Genomic DNA, 19743 nt, shown 5'->3' with positions numbered 1-19743 from the left:
GGTGGATTAAAAAAAAAAAACCAAACATATTATTAATGCATTAAAAATTTCTGGACTCTTATCTACTAGTAAAGTTTAAATTATTTAGTAGCTACTAACCTTATTGGTAATCCTTTTTATCTTAAATTACTTGGCTTTCTTTAAGTAGTTATTGAACCATCTTATCAGTAGAATGGCTAAGAGTTCTAAATTGTGTTTATTACAAGTTGTCAAATCTCTTTGAAGTGAATTTTAATCATCTTCCTTTGTAACTTAAATGAAATTTCATTGTAATTACATTTATAAAAAAATAAGTAGGTTCATGAACTTAGTAGGTAAAATATTTTAATTCCAGTGACTAAGCAACCACTTCTAAAAATCTTTTTCTTCACAGGTTTTGTTCCTTTATTGTAGTTTGACATAGATATAACAGATCAATCTGTGTTTTGCTTGATTATGGTTATTAAATATGATTCCAACTGTATTTTATATAGTTTACTTAAAAGCTATTCTCTGCTCAAAAATAAAGGAATCTATGGATCTATACATAAATTAAGAAACTTGTCTTTTTCAGTGTGCACAGTTTTAAGATTTGGTGTTCAGTTGGGAGGGTGCTGTTTTTATTTAGATTTTTTTGAGAGGAGGTCTCACTGTAGGCTGACCTATAACACACTATGTAGGAGAGGGTGATCTTGATCTTCTGATCTTCCTTCACCACCTCCCAGGTACCAGGTTCACAGGCACAAGCATGCCTCACTTTGGGCACAGTTCTATCAATGGTTCATCTGAAATTTAGTGCAGTAGTATTTCATACAAACAGTAAACTAGCGTAACTGTAGAGCGCAGAACCAGACAATTGTTTCAGAGACCACCAGTATGGAGATTTATACTAGACATGTATTGTCATACTATTTGTTTTTACTTAAAAAAAAAAAAGTTGGAAAGCTTCAGGATAAGTAAGGGAAAGTCATCCTGATGAATGTTAGATTCAGATGTGGATGAAAACTCAGACACCCTAACATACATACACAAATTTATCTTCAATATGTGAATACTTAACTACAAGATCTTAGTGGACGCTTAGTCATTCTTAAGGAAGGGAAATGGGAAAGAAGGAAATGGAGACAGGCCTGCAAATGGGAAAAGAAGTGAAGTAGCTATCCCAAGGGTGGTGTCTTGGAACTAGACTAAGGAGACAGTTGAAGAAGGTTGTGAATGCCACTGTAGTGTAACTTTTTAAAGGGGTTTCTTTTTATAGGAAACTCACCCGCCTCCCCCAAAGAAATATAAAAAAGATAATTTTCTACAGAGACACTTCAGTCGGTGAAATAATATCTATACCTAAAGAAAGGGTCAAAGGGGTCACTCCTACCTAGTACACACTAAGCCCGGTCGGTGGAAAGTAGTCCATAATTCCCTCAGGTGGGCCTGTTCGAAAAACAGCCAATTACCGAGCTTTCAACATCATAGTGAATTCATTTTAGTGAGTACAAAAAAAATAAAAAGAAAAAAAAAAAAACCAAATAGGAAACTCATCAGAATCATCTAGACCTCCCGTGAGAGCAATATAGACCACATAGTAGGATGGGAGAAGCCGTTTTTTAAGTTTTTTTGTCTTAGGCCGAGGAACTCGTATTCAATAAGCCTCTAACATTACATTTAAATCTATGTGTTTAACTATAGTGGATGTGTTTGCCAACAGGGCATAATCTCACAGAAATAAGGGCGAAAACCCACTCTAGGCCTTTCTCTGGCAACGAAGTTCTCCACGAACGACCACCACGACACCCATTCGCGGGAAAGCTCCCTCAACACGCCGAGGAAAGCGTAGCCTCTGAAGGCACTCCCGCCACGCCGCGCGAGATGACTCGCTCGGCCTCCTGGGAATTGTAGTTAAAATTACCAAAGACGGCTTAGTCAGGCCAGTATAGAGAGAGTCCGAAAAACTACAACTCCCGGAGTGCTCCGGAGTAGCGAGCGGCCGTAGCAGTGACGACTGTGGCGGAGAAGGCCCGGAGGGGCTCTGCGTTCTGGAGTGGCGCTGCCTGCCTGGGCCAGTGGCTCAGTGAGGGTTGCTGGTGTCGGGATTGAGGAGAGCTGCGAGTGTGTTCGGCATATCCCCATCGAGATCCCAGCCACGATGAGTGCTGCCCGGGAGTCTCACCCGCACGGGGTGAAGCGTTCAGCCTCCCCCGACGACGATGTAAATAACAATGGATGAGGGTTGAGGCCTACTAAAGGCTGGGGTAGGCCAGGAAGGGTGGATGGAGGAGGTAGCGCTCGAGGAGAGGGGGCGCAAACGAGGGATGTCTTTTTTTAATTACTAGAATCTGAGGGTTTGAAGAAGCCCCGATCTGAGACCCAGAGACCTGCGTAGTAGGAAGGGGGGTTGAGGAAGGAAATCCCGAGAAGGGTCGAAAACGAAAGGCGCTTAATCCAGATGTCTCTCTGCGTTTGGGGTGGGGGTTGGCGGTGAAGCTCTTTTCTTAGGTATTTCAGGATAGATAAGTCATATCCCTGATTTAGGATTAAAAGGCTCCTCTGACAATGGAGAAATGTTCAGTCACATTTGGACAAATTTTCCTGCCTGGATTATCTTTTTACAGTGTACTGGTAATTGCTGCCCTTTACTACGACAGTCATAATAAACAGATCAGAATTAACCCGAAGATTGTGGTAGACAGTTTGGTAATAGAGTGATGGCGAGGTTAGAGACAGTGAGTCTCAGAAGCCCTTTTTGATGTCAATACCTTTACCTTCTTCCCATGCCTTCAGCTTACCAGTTGAAGTAATAAACTGCCCCTTGTAACCTGTTAAATCCTGACTGCATGCCAGATGCTGGAATTGAAAGATTAATAAAGAGGATGCTTATGTTATATTTGTCTTAGCTCTAGCCTAGTGTTGTGGAAACTACAGGTAATTTGTACATGTAAAACTAGGTCCTTCTGTAATGAAATACATTGGAACCTTGATAGGGAAATTAGTGGGAAGGAGATATGAAGAAGTCGTTTTTGAGAGAGAGAAAAGCTGGTCTCACTTAACATTAGTACACTGCCAGCTTCAGAATTGTACTTTCTAGTGCAGTTTGGTATCTTTTGCAAGTCCTTTGTGAGCCATAAAAGGTTTCCTGAGCTATTTTGTAGTTAATGAGCAAGCTAAGAACAACCTCCTTTGGAAAATGGGGTGAGGACCAGAATAGTGAGAACATTTAAATAAATTTTAGTCCTGTAAGGAAGATTAGTAGTCAGTTTTTTAAAATAATAGAGGAATGACTGGTTATCTAAGATTTATCTTTGCTCCCTGTCCTCCCTGCTACTAGAACTTAGATTTTACATTCATAAAATCATTCTGCATTTGTTAGGAATTTGTCTAGGGTTTTTTGTTTTTTTGTTTTTGGTTTTTTTTTTTTTTTTTGGTGGGGAAACGGATGATTTTTTAATATAATTTTTATTTATTACAATTTATTCACTTTGTATCCCAGCTGTAGCCCCACCCTCATTCCTTCCCAATCACAACCTCCCTCTCTCCATCTCCTCCCATGCCCCTTCCCCTGCCCACTGATAATGGAGGACACCCCCCCCCCCCCTTGTCTAGGTTTTTTAGTGATCTAGGCTTTAAAACAGATTTAAAAGAGCTGTTGTATTGTTTTCCTCCTGATATTAACTGTGAATTGGTTGCTAGGATATCACATACCTGCTTTGATAGACTCAGAGATAACTTTTGAGCTAGATGAGTTTTAATACATTTCCAATCTTATAACTGTTGTCGTTAAAGGTGATTATAGTTGCACTTCAAGATTGGGACCAGGGACTTTGCCTATACTATCATAAGAATGATTGTGTCATTCACATTATGGTATTATACAATAACTTGACCCTTAACAGTGTTGTTCTTTGTATATATTTATCATTTTTACTGCTAATTGGCTGTTATTATGCTTGGCTTGTTTGCTTATTTTTTTTTTTAAGCTCATCTGTATTTTCAAAAAACACCTGGTAATTGTAGAAAATCAACTAACAGTAATGAGTTAGTTGATAGAAAAGATTGTAGTTTTTTTTGGTTCAGTGACTTCAAACATAGCAAGGGCAACAAAACACTTTTAAAAGGTACTAGAAGTAAATGTTATCACAGAATACAACGGTAGGAAAGGATGACATAGAAGTAATCTCAAATATATAGTCAGTGGGGTGTGTATATGAGAAGCAAAATTGACTCCAGTCTTTGGCAAAGTATAATGAAAAGAGATTATTGAGGTTTCATTGGTTTGGCTGAAGTGGAGAATGAAAGCTGTTTTATCAGGGTGGGAGGTAAAGAATCACAAATAGTTGTCAGGCACTGTGTTTCACAATGATAGCATTTTGGAAAGGAAGAACAACAACAACAAAAAAAACCCATTGCTTTAAAAAAATAAGATTAAAGGTCGTAAAAGATAGAGTAATTTAGGTAAAAACATTATAAACGTTTGCTGCTGTATTCTTTCGGGTGTGGGTGTGCTAGTCTTTGAAACCTGGGCCTTATGTATTAGCTACAGCCCCAGCCTGAGTGTATTCTTGTGGCAGAAGGGGCAATTGGAAAAGTTGTGTTGTGGATAGTTGTGTTTTTAGGTTTTTTTTTCAGTTTTGCAGCTTTAGTTTGTGGAACCCTAGTTAATTTGGTCCCATGCAGTATGTTGTGAAAGAAGCAGAAGTTCTGGCCAGAACATGGAAGCAGCTCACTCCGTTTCTGAACATTGGTGTCCTTTATTATCTGTCTGTTGGTTTGCCTGTTGGATTGCTCTGAGAGGCTCTAGAGCATTGGTTCTCTACCTTCATAATGCTGCAATCCTTTAATACAGTTCCTCATATTGTGGTGATTCCCAGCCACAAAACAATTTCCTTGTTACTTCATAACTGTAATTTTGCTATTGTTATGGATTGTGATGTAAATATCTGATAAGCCATCCACAAAGGAGTCTTACAGGTTGAGAGCTGCTGCTCTAAAGGGAACAGAAGTGGGAGGCTATTTACAAGTTAAAGATGATTGCAGATTGGGTGCCCCTTAGTCTGAGAACCTAGAATGTTTTGTGTTTCAGAATTTGTTGGATTTGGGAATATTTGCATATTCATAATGAGCTATCTTGAGGATAAAGTCTGAGTATAGATAGGAAATTAACCTATTTCATACATACCTACACAAATTTGCCTGCATTTGTTAGGAATTTGTCGCAGAGCCAGTAGTTTAGTGAGAATAAGCATTGAGGTAGTGGTACTCACTATCACAATGAGCTAGAAATAGTTAAGACTAATAGATCTATAAAAAGATCTGCAGTCACCTGGAAAGGAATAGAGATTTGTAACTTAGGCAGCCAAAATTATGAGAACATATAATCTCTACCAAATGTAATTTAGAAGAACAGGTGGGTCTGGTGTGATGGAAATGCTTTAACTCTCATACCCAGGAGCAGTAGTTGTCATTGTTTTAAAAGCTCTTTACATTTCATTCGTGATTTTCAGAGAAATAAAAGGGGAATATCAATGACTACTAGTAATTTTAATATCAGTTTAACAATAACAAATCAAAACTTTTAAAATGTATTTATTTAATATATGTGAGTGTTCTATCTGAATGTACATTTGCATGCCGTAGGAGGCCATCGAATCACAATATAGATGGTTGTGAGTCATATGTGGTTGTTGGGAATTGAACTCGGGACTTTGGAAGAACAACCAGTGCTCTTAACTGACGAGCCATCTCTCCAGCCCCCAACTTTTACTCTATACGTTTCTGATTTTAACAGTCTATAATCCCAAAGAGTTAGTATCTTGTGGATATAGCAGATTGTTCATACATGTTGGCATCATATATGAACTAGAACATGGTTAAAGATTGCTTATCTAGTTTTAATAGGTTTTAAGTTTGTCATTACCTCTACTTCCTGAATTTTCATAGTCAAAGTGTTAATACTTGCATTCCTTGAAAACTGAGTATTTACCATTTTGTGTTGGAGATTTTTCACCTTTGCTCCACAACTGTAAAACATTTTCATTTATTATAAATGTAGTTAGAATGATCGATCAATGAATGTCTTCATTTCTGTATATTTTTCTTTTAGTCACTTTTGTATGCAGTTCTGCCTTCAGCCTTTGCCCATTACAAATCAAGTAAATGTTGCACACATATACTAAAAGATGAAGTAAAAGTCAAGTATCCTTTTAGAAAAATGAGATGGCCCAGCTCTTCTTGCAAAAAGAAATTCTTTCTGCAAAACGGAGCCCTTCCTGTTGAGTAGCTTTCTGAATGAGGGTACCATATTCTTTTATTCCTGATTTTGTCTCACATTGATTTGTAGGTTAGAAAAACTCATTAGTGGTTTATAATACAAAGAATCAGCCTGAGTTATTTGCACACAATATCATCCTCCTTTTTAGCCTATAATTCTATACTACTTGCTATTTTGTATTTTTTTATTATTTATTGGGGGGGCATTTTGCCTGCATATATGTCTATGTACCATGTGTACGCCTGCTGCCCAGAGAGGCCATGGATTAACTAGAACTGGAGTTACAGACGGCTGTAAGCTGCCATGTTAAGTGCTGGGAATAAAACCCAGGTTCTCTAGAAGAATATCTATTGCTCTTGACCGCTGAGCCAATTCTGTGGCCTTCCTCTTTTAAAATCTTGGTTCTAAAACGCCTTTTGTCAGTTTTCTTTTGGGGTAGAAAATTAAAAATTTTGCGCAGCAGAAGCATGATGACGTAACATTTTGACCTAAGTATTTGACACAATATAATGCAAAAAGTTTTCTACTCTTTTGTTTACTTACCTTTAGTCATTTTTAGTATGGCTGGAAGTGATTGATAAATTATAATGAAATCTTACATTTGTTTCAAAATGTAGAAAAAAATATAGTGATTAAGATTGTATAGGTTCAGTGAACCCATTGTAACTTAACACAATGAATTTTAGTCTTTATTTTTTTTGAAGTAATTTTTTTTCTTTGAAAGATCTCAAAGAATAAAATAAGAAATAACATTTTGGGTCTAATAAATAATTGTTATTTCTCAAAAAACTGAAAGATTATGATGACATGCTATCCCTTAGATTATCAGCAAAATACATTTTTTAGTGATTTATTACATTTTATCTGTGAGTGTGTGTGTACATTTATACTCAGCATAATTCCATGTCACACGGCAGGAGATCAGAGAGAACAGTTCTTGGGAGTAAGTTTCTTCCTTGCACCTTAGGAATCACAGGGATCAAACCTAGGTCATTGGGGTTGGCAACAAGCACCTTACACCACTGAGCTATCTCACTGGCCCAAACCCAGAATTTGTAAAGCTTTGGTTAATGGTCCTGGCAGCCTTCTGGTACTAGGTGCTCTCTTCTCCTTCCCAGCTCAGTCTAGGACAATGAGTGTTATTGTGCATCATAGTGGGTGTCACAGATTTGCATCCTGGAGCCCAGGACCCAAAAACTCAACAGGAGTGTGTACGCAGTGAGTGTATGAGCACTCTGTGAATCTGGCATTTGCAGGCTTTATAGACAGAGCTGTAGCTGTAACAAAATGAGAGGGTTCCGCCTCCTTAACTTCCTAAGAGTCACGGTTAGTTAACACTGACAGAAGAAAACTTGAGTTGCAGATCGACTTTAAATATTTTAGTATTTGTAAATGCAGAAACAAAAAACAAAGTAACTAATGTCTTACAGCTTGGATCTAGCAATTGGGAGGCAGCAGACTTGGGCAATGAAGAGAGAAAACAAAAGTTTTTGAGACTTATGGGTGCAGGAAAGGTAAGCATTGTGTTTTATGTTTTTATCATTTTAAAGTGCTGTGTTTGTGCGGGTTAAGTGAGAAGGATGGGGCACTTTGGGTTACATTTTCTTCTGCTTGCTTTATCTTTGGCTTTGGGAAATATATGTACCCTAACCAAACACTTTGAATTTATACTATTTCTGAACCAGTCTGGCCTTTTCTGTACCTTTGGCAGTGTGTTTAGAAGCTGTATGGAGAAAATTAGATTTGTGTAGACTCAGCTGATTGCCTGCTGCCTGATGGTTTTCATAGAAGACATCCCTAAGCATATTATAGCGCCTGCCCACAGTCAGACGCCTGCATTTTGTAGCCTTTAAAGTAACAGCCAAAGGGATATCCCTTATCAGAGGCCTAATTTTAGAAATGTTATGTGTATTTTATAATGCATTCCATTTAAATTAAATGTGCAGCTACAGGTGCCAAGAAAGCACTCTTTAAAAGCCTTTCTTTTCCTAGCAATGTTGTTTTACAAACTATGTATGAAAGCATTAAGAGAGCGTTTTCTTTTCAGCACCCCAAGTGAAACACCTCCCCTCCCCCTTGTTTTTGTTGTACATTGGAAGCCCTGGTTCGGTTCACCTTTAGTTGCTGATTACCTACTGCATGGCAGCACTGCTTCAGGTCCTGGGTATCACAGATGGTGACATGGTGAGAGCTGCTGTGCCCTGGAAGAAACTGAAACTAATACAGAGTCATTAGTATGAGGGTGGGAATGGTGTCCAGTTCTTTGGCTTTGCTGAACAAGAAAGTTCCCAGAAATAGAAATGGGCAGATCTGCAAGCTGAGTTCCTGGATCCCAGCAAAGGGACAGGGACTGAGGAAGTCAGTTCCTCACATAGCTTTCAGGAAGCATATCTGTAGTGAATTGATGATCCTTGCTTCCTTAAGATTAAGCATTTTCATAGTATACAACTTTCTCTTGGCCTCTACAAATAAAAGATTTATTAAAAGTATATAAAGATAAAATTTAGAGGCCATATTCAACAACTGGAATTAAAATCCTGACAGTACTAAAAACATCCTAACAAAATCTGTACAATTTGGTGACCACTAAATGGTCTTTTTGTAAATCTTTGCTGAAAGGACTGAGGTGGAGCTCAGACATAGGGTATGTCCTTAGGTAGTGCTTTTTACGCTTCTTTAGGATTTAACCTTCAAATTAATCTTTAACTTTTCCCACTTTAATCTTTCTCTCTTTGCGTGGATTCTTTCTTTACTTTAGGAAGTGAAATAGGAATTGTAAAGAGTAGAATTAACTTAACATAAAGACACTAATTTTATCATTACTTTAAATCAAAGTATTTTTTTGTATTAAATTGTTTTAAGGTCTGTTTTTGACAGGTTGAAATTGAGAGTTTATTATAATTTGAAGAACTAGATAGTTTATTGTATGTTGTAAATAAAAATGATCATTTTCTATTACTTGGTACATTTTAAGTTTATAATTTTGCTTTCATTCTACATAAGTAATTTTTTGCTTTCTAAGATATTTCTGAGGCATGGGGAAGAAATGGTAGAAAGGATTTTAAGAAAATCAGTAGTTCTAGATATGGTACTAGCCCATGCCTTTAATCCCAGCACTCAGGAGGCAGAGGTAGGAAGGTCTCTTGAGTTGCAGGCCAGCCTGGTGTACAGAGCAAGCTCCAGGAGCTACACAGAGATCAGGGGAAGGGACAGGGAGGAGGTCAAGAAAGAAAATGCTTGGACTGACTGGCTTAATTTTCTCATTATGCATCTCATTTAAAACTCCAGCCTGTGTCAGGCATGGTAGTGCTCACCTTTAATTCTAGCACTTGGGAGGCAGAAGCAGGCAGATCTCTTAGGAGTTCAAGGCCATCCTGGTCTACATGATGAGACCTTGTCTCAAAAATAATCTAACCTGATCTCTACCCCTTTTAGTTTTTTGTCACTTTATTCTCTGTTTTGTGCACTGCCTTCTGGCATCATATAATTTACTTTCTAATTATGTTTGTGTATCTCTTTTTAATCCCTCCTTTTGCTAGGCTGTGATTCCATAAAAACAGAGCTCTTGACTTAGGCTTTGGTCTTCAGAATTATTCCAGAAGCCTGGAGTAATTCCACTACATAGTAATTGTATGGAATGAGCAATTTCAAACTTTAACACATTTTCTGCTGTCTTACAGAAAGAACACACTGGTCGTCTTGTTATAGGAGATCACAAATCAACATCTCACTTCCGAACAGGTAAGAAAGTAAAACAGTTAAAATAGAGGTGCTAACTCTATATTATTTTGAGCTTTTCTGTGCTTAGTTTTGTTAATTAAAGCATTTCAAGGGAAATTATCCTATTGGCAAAACAGTTTCCTAGCGTGTGGAAGGCACTGGCTTCCTAGAACCAGAAAAGGGGAAGGAAAAAATATATGTGTGTTATGTGGGAAAAAAATTTTAATAAGAACTGAAAATGAATTGTATTCATTTTCAGTCTGTTGGAAAGTAAACATTAGTCTTGATTGTTGTGAGTTAACAGCATAATCTAAATTAAATGTAATGAATTTTAAATGAATCATTTAACATTATACCAGCCTATCTTATATAGTATGTTTGAGAAGTCATTTTCCTCATTTTTCTGACATTAGTTACTTCAGACTAATTTGCATTGTTCCATAAGGCAGAATATCAGCTTTGCAAAATGGAAAGGGTTTTTAGCATTTAACACTTAAATGAGAAGTCTCAAAATTAAAATTGTAACAAAATGAAATGACATATATGTGTGAAAGTGCCATAACAGTACTTGGTACACTCATTAGATAATAAATGCCAAAAACATTCAGAGCGCGATGAAGAAAAATAACGCAGAGTACAAGAAGTTGATTGGAAGCTAAAATTGCTTTCATGTGTGTACAGTTAAGCCCCATGCCCAGTCTTGAGTACACACTGTCGGGGGCCATCAGTTTATAAGTGGGATTCACAGGACTATTAGTGCTCTCCTTCATAGTGCAGAGTAAGTGCAAACACACAAATGGTGCATCATTAGATAACTTGGGGTTTTTAGTTTATTTGTTTCTACTAGCTAATAAGCAAAGACAGGCACCAAGTACCATTACCAGGCCATGAGATGACCTTGAATGCTCTGAGCAAAATTACTCACATTTGTGTTCTCTCTGTTCAAAAACACATGCTCTTGTTTGTTGGAGGTTTTTTTAGGTGACTTGGAGAGTGATCATTAAACACTTAATTCAGAAGGTGGACTTTTAAAAGTCACCATAAATATGTCTGTCCACTACTGTCTTGTAGCTGACAGTGTTTACTAGGTGACTGCCATGCTACAGAAACTGTCCATGTTACTCATTGTGAAGTTAGCCACAGTTAGAGAACTCAGCCCTGAATAGAATAGCTTCTGTGTTGCAGGTCTTTTTGTGTAATCAAATGTTTTTGTTAATTTGACTGAAACATAACCAAAGTACAATGGACACGCAGGGGAAGAAGACAAGAAAATTAATGAAGAACTGGAGTCTCAGTACCAGCAGAGCATGGACAGTAAATTATCAGGACGATACCGGCGGCACTGTGGACTTGGCTTCAGTGAGGTAGTAACTTTGTTTTCATTGACTGTGTTTTCAGTTTCCGTATGATATTTAGGTTATCAAAACAGCCACAAATACTAATAAAGAATGCTTTCTTGTCAACTACTTAAATATTCTTACAGCTCATCTCTGTCAATAGATAATCAGAAAATTGTTCTTAAGGATTTAAAATGAGTTTTCTAATATTGGCTAAGTGTAAATTCTGCTTAACCTAGGCACACTTTTAGTGGATATGAGTAAATGCTCGTAAGATAAAATAAATTATTTCATGTAAGTTTAAAATCCTGGCTTAGGTCTCTTAGCTGTTTCCTGAGTGGTCTCTGTAATATGTGCTGATGTGTAATGATGTGCAATGGTAATTTGCTAACAGCTGCTGTTTCAGAAAGGGAACGTCAGTAATTGTCAAGTTAGAGGAGGGCGACCAGGGAGTGCCTGTGAGAAGTTTCCTTAAAGTCTGAAGTGGCTGTCCCCAGTCTTTCCCTCAGCAGACAGATTTTCATCTGTTTATGAAATGTTGACCTAACACTATCAAGTGACTGTTGTTTTGTTTTGAGGGGTGGAGGGTCAGGGTGTTTTTGTTTTTGTTTTGAGACAGGGTCTCACTCTGGCCCCTGCTGGAACTCGAACTCATAGAGGTCAGTCTGCCTCTGCCTCCTGAGTGCTGGGATTAAAGAAAGACATTGTGCCACTCTGCCCAGCTAAAAGAGCTATTTTTAAGGGAAAAAAAATTAGGATCAGTTCTGGTTTTTTATACTGGCCAGTTTTGCTTGTTTTTCCTTAATAGGCCTTTGGTTGATGTTTTAGGTAGAAGATCATGATGGGGAAGGTGACGTGGCTGCAGATGATGATGAGGACGACTCTCCTGATGCTGAGAGCCCAGATGACTCGGACAGTGATTCTGAGTCTGAGAAGGAGGAATCTGCAGAAGAACTCCACGCTGCTGAGCATCCTGATGATGCAGAAGACTCAAAGAGCAAAAAAGATGCAAAGAGCAATTATAAGATGATGTTTGTCAAGTCCAGCGGCTCATAACTATCAAACACTTAGTCTTTGTATTAAAAGTAAGCCTTATTGTTATAATGCACAGTGGAGGACTGCTTATAGAGCACAGACCTTTGTATTATAATTTTTAAAAAGGCCCTTTTAAATAACTACAAAGAGTGTTTGCTTTCAAATGCCGTGGGTTACACTTTCCAGGCATGATTATAACCATTTTTTGTAAAGAGTCAGAGTTGTATAAATGAGAAATAAATACTGTACTCCGCTTTCTTTCAGGGTAGCATTGTCAGCCCTCTCACCACCTTGTTGCCCCTGTAGATGCATTATGGGGGACACTTACTTTGTTTGTGGTAGCTCTTTCATCTTTATCTTTTAGTTTGTTCCTATTTTTCTCTTATATAATTCATTTGATACTGTGATGTGTTCGTGAGAAATGTTCCCTTGATTATACTTTGTTAAAATAGACCTGTCCATCATGGATATTGCTGCTGTCAGCCGTGCTGCAGACCATTGTTAACAGTCTGTGCATGTGTAGTCTCTGCTCTCAGACCAGAGCAGCACGAGAGCAAGCACAGGACATTGTGGGCAGAAGTGTAGTTTCACATCACTCAAAGGTTGCGAACCCAAAGTGTCTTTATATAATTTGATTTTGTTGTGTGGTAAAGTTTTGATAAAATTTGGCCAGTTTTTACAGAAGAATTATTTCTCTGCTCATTAAGTCCTGTGTATTTAAATATGTAAAACTGGATTTTTTTTTTTAAGGTACTATGTGACCAAAGTTCATTTTTTTCCTCCTAAGGTCTAAATAAAGAGAAAGCAGTTTCCCATATTTGGTTGTGATGCCTTTACCCTCATTGTCTCTAAATGGGGAGCAGGCTTATTGAGCAAGAGCTGGAAACCATGTTCATCTTACTGTCTTCTCTAGACTGGTGACTAAAAGGAAGCGTCACCAGGTAATTGTGCTGCTGCTAAAGTGGGACTTAGCTATTCTCTTCTTTTTTTTTTTTTATAATTTCTTTTTTTTTTAAGATTTTATTTATTTATTTCGAATGTTCTATCTTTATGTACACCTTAATGCCAGAAGAGAGCAGTAGAAGGTATAGATGGTTGTGAGCCACCATGTGGTTGCTGGGAATTGAACTCAGGACCTCTGGAAGAGCAGTCAGAGCTCTTAACCACTGAGCCATCTCTCCAGCCCCGCTATTCTCTTCTTGATTTGTACAGCAATTAACACAGGTGCATTATGGGTTAGTGGATGGAGTTTTGAATAATTGTCAATTTTAACAGGCTTAAAGATGAAAAACCAGCCTGTATGAAAACTGATCTGTTAACATGTCTGTTAACATGTGTGACTGAACTTTGTAAGATTTCCCCTTTGAAAGTTTGGATATGAGAAATGGAGCACAGAGCAGGTGATTTCTGATTTATAGGCTACATTGTGCATTTTTACCCAAAGAGCCTTCCTGTTCTGTGTTTTAATTCCTCATACTATACAAGTAGGTACTGCCCTACAAATATTCTCTGCATGACCAACAATATGTGTAAAGTACTTTGAAGAAGTTTGGTTTTGGTTTGAACACTGATTTTCAAATCCAGCCTCTGGGATTGCATATTACCATTAATTTAAGTTTAAGAATGGAGGGCCTGGAAAGATGGATCAGTGGTTAAGAGCACTGGCTGTGCTGCTAGAGGACCCAGGTTCTATTCCAGCATCAACATGGCAGCTCACCTGTAATTCCAGTTCCAGGGAATCCAGTGCCTCTTTTTCACCTCTGCAGGCACCAGGCACACAAGTGGTGCACAAGCATACATGGAGGCAAAACACCCATACACAGAAAATTTTAAAATTTAGGAGAGGAAACATGAGGGTGCTGGCCTGTAATCCTAATGCTATTGAGGCTGAAACCATTGCCTTGAGTTTATAGGAGCTTGGGCTGCAGAGAGGGAATGTCTTAAAAATAATAAAAGGAAAGCTGGAAAAGCTAGCTGCCTAGGAAAGCATTTTGCTAGCATATGTAAAGTTTTGGGCCCCATCCTCAGGACCACAAAAGAATGGAAGATCAGTGTGTTTTTACAGTAGTCCCATCAATTCACTGTTAAATGTGCAAGGCCATTTACAAAGGTTTCAATTTTAATTAATCCATGTGTAACCACAGAACACTAACACAACTCAGTTATAATAGGAGTATTTTTGGAGTATTGGTGTATGAGGCCCTGCAGCATAGTCCCTAAACCATATTAAACACCTTGCCTATGTTATGTAAGTGGATATCAAGGAACTTTTAAAAAAAATGGGGGGAAAAAACAAAAGCAAAAGACTTGGTGTGCTGTGTTATACCCACTGTTTTAAAAGTTGAGAAAATGGGAGCAGTGAGAGGACTCGATGTATAAATGCGCTTACTGCCTGCACTCACAGCTTTACATTGACCAGGTGAAGACTCTACCACTAAACTGCATCAATCTTTCTAAACTAACCAGTCTGTGGTCTTCCGTCACGGTGATATAAAATAGGATGACAGAGACTTTCTGGTTAAATGTCCTCAATGTAACTAATAGAAAACAAGAGGCTGGAGAGACAGCTCAGAAGTTAAGAGCATTGGCTGTTCTTGCAGAGGACCTGGGTTCAATTCCTAGCACCCACATAGTGGTCCACAACCATTTCTAGCTCTAGCTCCAGGGGATCGGATGCCCTCTTTCTGACCTCTGTGGTGTACAGGCATACATGCCAGTAAAATAAAAATTAAAAAAAAAAAAGATTGGTAGAGAGCTGTCAGCTGACTAGCTCATTCAAAATAATTTGGGTGAAAAAGTAATGAGTTGAGGCCTAAACTTTCAAAGAGTTTAGAGGACTGAGTTCAGCTTCTTAAACCCACTACACACTGCTTTGTGTGGTCATTTCTAAATATAAGCCTTTCTCTTAGAAATGGCAGTTTCCAGCACATTGCCTCTGCTGTCTCCATGCCATTTCCATTTCTGTCATTCTTGTTTCCCGTTCCCCTTTTGACTCAAGCATGTCTGTCATTCCAGTTTGCATGGTCTGATTATCATGGACTAGAGAGATGTCTCAGAGGTTAAGAGCACCGGCTGCTCTTACAGAGGACCCAGGTTCAATTCTCAGCAACCACACATGGTGGCTCACCATCACCTGTAACTTGAGCTCCAGGATCTGATGCCCTCTTCTGGCCTCAGTGGGCACCCGGCACACATGGTGCACAGACATCTATGTAGGAAAAAAAAATCTAAAAATTAAAAATTCTAACAAAAAATGTAAACCCCTTAGTTCTTCCAGCTCACACTGATTCTTTGTTGTTTTGTCATACCTTCTTATGTTTGTGTTACGTGCTATTGTGTCTATGAGAATGAATCATTCTAGAGAGTGTTCTGCCCTCTGCATTGCAGTTTCCTTACACAAGCCTCGGTGCTGTTTCTTCCTTTCTTCCTTCTTCCTTCCTTCTTCCTTCCTCTTTCCTTCCTTCTTCCTTCCTTCCTCCTTCTTCCCAGCTTCCTCCTTCTTCCCCTCCTCTTTATTTAAAAGATTTGATTTATTTATCATGTACACAGTGTTCTGTCTGCATGTACACCTGCATGACAGAAGAGAAAACTAGATCTCATTATAGATGGTTGTGAGCCACCATGTGGTTGCTGGGAATTGAACTCAGGACCTTTATAAGAGCAACCAGTGCTCTTAACATCTGAGCCATCTCTCCAACCTACTCCTTCCATTCTTTAATTACTTATTTGATTAGTTACAAATACTGACAAACAACCTACTGTGTGCCAAACATTCTTGCAGAGCACCTGAGTTTGTTTCCTAGCACCCACACCAGGCAGCTTCCAGGCCCCTGTAACTACAGCTCCAGGGGGTCCAACTCCCTCTATTGGCCTTTACCACCCATATGCACGTGCATGTACACACACATACTTACAGATAAAATGTTTAATAATAAAATAGAAAAGTGACACTGTAGACCTGTGCTACTTCCGTCACCTGACAGGTGGCTCTGGCAAAGCCTCTCCTTGGGCAACCACTGGCCACCTGACTCAAATCCCGCAGCAACATACATCCTTCTGTGCTTGCTTTTTTTATCCACTCCCTTTTCAGCTCTTCCATGCATTGTCAAGTTTGTTTCAGTGCCTGAGTTCTGTGGAAGCTGGTATCTGCACTCTCGTTTCCCCTCCTTGCTGTTTTGGGTGGTTGACAAAGGTAGAATGACTTCACTTCTCTGTCTCCAAACTGGAAGTGCATATTTACTGGAACACCAAATTGCTGTGGCCTGAGCTTGCACTGGCTTGATTTCTGAACATCAGATCCCATCTCACTCTCACAAAGCACCGCTCAATTACTTCTGACCCAAGGAATACCTGCTGTGTGTTTCCCACAGATCCTGTGCTGCTCACCGGGCGAGCAGCTTCATGGATCCTAACTCACACTCGGAGTGGGCTACCACCATTGCGGGGGCATTACCTCCAAGAGTGAATTCCACACTGTGCCAATTTGCCTGCCAGTCTTCAAACTGCACGAAGGCATTTCCAAAAGGATTGCTGTATTATAAATAAAAGATCAGGCCTGAAAATGGAGTTCACGTAGCTAAAGGAGAAAACATGGAACTTAGCCACAAGCTTCCACACAGCCAAAACCAAAGACAGCTCACAACCCAGCACTCTGACTACACCGGCGGCCAGCCCTCGATTATTACAGACTCTTAGTATCACTAACTCTGTGAGGCTTTCTTGTCTGGAATGTTGTCCTTAGACCACTGCTTCTCAACCAGGAGTGGCTTTGGCTCCTTCCCCTGGGTATACTTGGCAATGTCTGGAGACATATGTGGTTGGTCACGGTTGAGAGATGCTGTTGGAATATAGTGGGCAGAGGCAGAGGCTGAATACCATCCCACACCCAAGAGATTCACAACAGTGACCTGGCTCTAGATGTCAATCCTGTGTAGCCTGAGAAGCCAGCCACAGACTCGGGGAAGGTGAGAGCCTGTCCCAGGAGCTGCATGTTACAAATGCAGGTTTATTACAGAGTGTGTAAAGTGCCTTTAGCAGAATCCGGCACTCACGCCTGGTAACGTGCAGCCAGCCGGCTTGAACATGAGCTTCTGTGACCAGGCAAGTCCCACATCTTTTGCTCTATGCCCTTGAAATAGTCAGGATGAACAAGTGTCATGAACATCTGTGGGATGTGCCACCGCATGTGGGAAGAGAGAAACATTGCTGCAAAAGAGTGTGGCAAAGGCCTTCAGGTCTGTGTGGCCCCTCCCACCCAGATGCATCATGGATTCCTGCACAACGGAGTAAAAGGCTAGCTTCACACGGAGGAGTGCCTGAAAGGGACGGCTTGGAGAGAATAGAGAAAACTAACTTTTAAAGAGACAATACCAAGGCTACAGAGATGGCTCCGTGGTAAAGAACACTTGGTGGCCTTAAACATTTGCTCAGCACCCAGCACCCACATTAGGTGGCTCACAACTCCCTGTAACCCCAGGCCCCAGGGCATCTGATGCCCTCTTCTGGTCTTCTCAGGCACTTGTACATACCACTACTGCGGACACATGGGCCTGTAACTTAAAAAATAAATCCTTTATTTTAAAGAGAGAAAACAGCCTCTTCTCAAACGGACTGAAGACAATTACCCACAGGTTGAGGATCATTACAAATCCCAATTAGGGTCAAGACAAAGAAAACCCCACTGAGGTGTGGTGGCACTCGTCTCTGATCCCAGCAGTCAGGAGCAGACTCTTCAGAAGTGGCACCCTGTCGTCTTGTCATATCCGTCACTGGATGTGAATTACTAGCTCCAGCTCACATTTAAGGAGAAGGTGCTGCAGGGCGTGAATACCATGAGGGAAGAGGAGAGAAGAGTCAGAAATGGTCTCAGAATGCCAACCACAGTGAAGCTGGGTAGTAATGAGGGCAGAGGAGAGAAGAGTCAGAAATGGTCTCAGAATGCCAACCACGATGAGGCTGGGTAGAAATGAGATTCAGAAGTGGAAACACAAAGTAATTCTACCATTGTAGGCAACAGTTGTTTGTTTTCTCTTGATTGCTTTTTTTTTTTTTAAAGAGATCTCTGTACCTCAGGATACACTTATGTTTGCAATCCTCTTGCCTCAGCCTCCTGAGTGCTAGAATTACAGGCATGTGCCACGAGGCCCAGCTTCAGTTTCACACTTTCGATGTTGAAGACTTACCTCAGACCTGGGTGTGCGTACTATTATCTGCAGCACTCTGAGCCGGGAGCATCCAGGAGCCCTTCACCAGTGCTGCTGCAGAGAAGAGAGAGGTGTTCAGACAGCAGCACGTGAGGAGACAGAGCAGAAGTGAGGAGAACTGCAGGTGACATGCCCGTCATAAGCACGATCTTCAGTGGGAAAGAAACACACAAATACATCCCATGGTTGATCTCCACTGTCAAGCGGCTTTGAAACGAGCCAGTTGCCATTCCTGGGGTGTGTCTGGGAGGGCGCGTCCAAAGAGCTTTAACTGAGAAGCAAACACTTATCCCAAATGAGGGTTCCCATGGGCTGGGGTCCTGACTGAATGAAAAAGAGACAGTGAGCTGAGTGTCAGTGTCCTTCCTTCTCTGCTCTCCTCAGGTCTCTGTGGTCCCCTACACACATATGGTGCATACACAGACAAGCAAGTGAACAAAGAGACACATCGCATAATAATGCACATCATTCTTGTTAAAATTTCCTTTATTCCTGTAATCTAGTCTTCTTTTTATCAAGGAAGAAACAATTCTTTAAATTCAAAGTTAAAGAAAAAAATATATAATGTATATAATGCATCTATTATATAATATGGATATACTACATATTTTTAAGACAGTCTCACTGTATATCTCTTGATACATAGTGGTCTTAAACTCACTAGATAGCTGAGGCTGGCTTTAGCTCCAGGCAATTCTCCTGCCTTGGTCTCCTTCGTTCGTACCGTGATCATATGTGTGCTGCCCTACCCAGCTGGACTTCTCCCTTCCCACAACACTCTGCGCTGAGAATTAAGCCCAGAACTTCCCAGGCATATGACTCAGCCTGACGTTAGAACCTTGAGAGTCATACTCTTCCAGGACTGCCTAAGTGAATGGAATTTATTTATTTACTTAATAAATAAATATGGGCTATGCATGATAGTTACAGGTATGACTCCAGCATTCAGAAACAAATCTGAGGTGGGGCCGTGGGTGTCACCTCACACCCCAGCTACATGCCTTTTCTGTCAGGAGAGATAGTAGCCCTTCTTAAGCCATAAACCAAAGCAAGCCCTTCTCACATTAGGTTGTTTTTATGAAGTGTTCGTCATAGCAATGAGAAACGTAACTTCAAAAAACAAGCTGAGACATGTATGGTCTTTGAGCTGGACTTGGCGGCACGCACCTTTAATCCCAGCTCTTGGGAGGCAGAGGCAGGCAGATCTCTG

The 19743-nt window shown here is 40.0% G+C and overlaps 1 protein-coding gene and 1 long non-coding RNA gene across 3 annotated transcripts; one reads left to right on the top strand and one right to left on the bottom strand.

Annotated features, from left to right (window-relative positions):
- The first annotated feature begins 1958 nt into the window (after positions 1–1958).
- Positions 1959–13147, top strand: C14H11orf58 (chromosome 14 C11orf58 homolog). Of its 2 annotated transcripts, XM_021647386.2 has the most exons (5): positions 1959–2182; positions 7669–7752; positions 9919–9979; positions 11213–11322; positions 12124–13147. In XM_021647386.2, the coding sequence occupies exons 1-5, from the start codon at positions 2120–2122 to the stop codon at positions 12349–12351; spliced, it is 546 nt and encodes a 181-aa protein (XP_021503061.1). In that variant the 5' UTR covers positions 1959–2119; the 3' UTR covers positions 12352–13147. The 2 variants fall into 2 exon arrangements, with proteins under 2 accessions (XP_021503061.1, XP_060222970.1); XM_060366987.1 differs by lacking the exon at positions 1959–2182 and having other exon boundaries at positions 7674–7752; positions 11197–11322.
- Positions 13148–17886: 4739 nt separating this feature from the next.
- On the bottom strand, positions 17887–19086 carry LOC132647028 (uncharacterized). The gene is made up of 2 exons (XR_009585316.1): positions 18513–19086; positions 17887–18143 (listed from the first exon to the last, which is right to left on the bottom strand). It is a non-coding gene; the product is annotated as an uncharacterized LOC132647028 (long non-coding RNA).
- Positions 19087–19743: the final 657 nt, after the last annotated feature.

This window comes from Meriones unguiculatus, chromosome 14, assembly GCF_030254825.1.
Source record: "Meriones unguiculatus strain TT.TT164.6M chromosome 14, Bangor_MerUng_6.1, whole genome shotgun sequence".
Taxonomy (NCBI): domain Eukaryota; kingdom Metazoa; phylum Chordata; class Mammalia; order Rodentia; family Muridae; genus Meriones; species Meriones unguiculatus.
The sequence above is the reverse complement of the archived record's forward strand: the minus strand, read 5'-3'. Positions and strand labels throughout refer to the sequence as shown.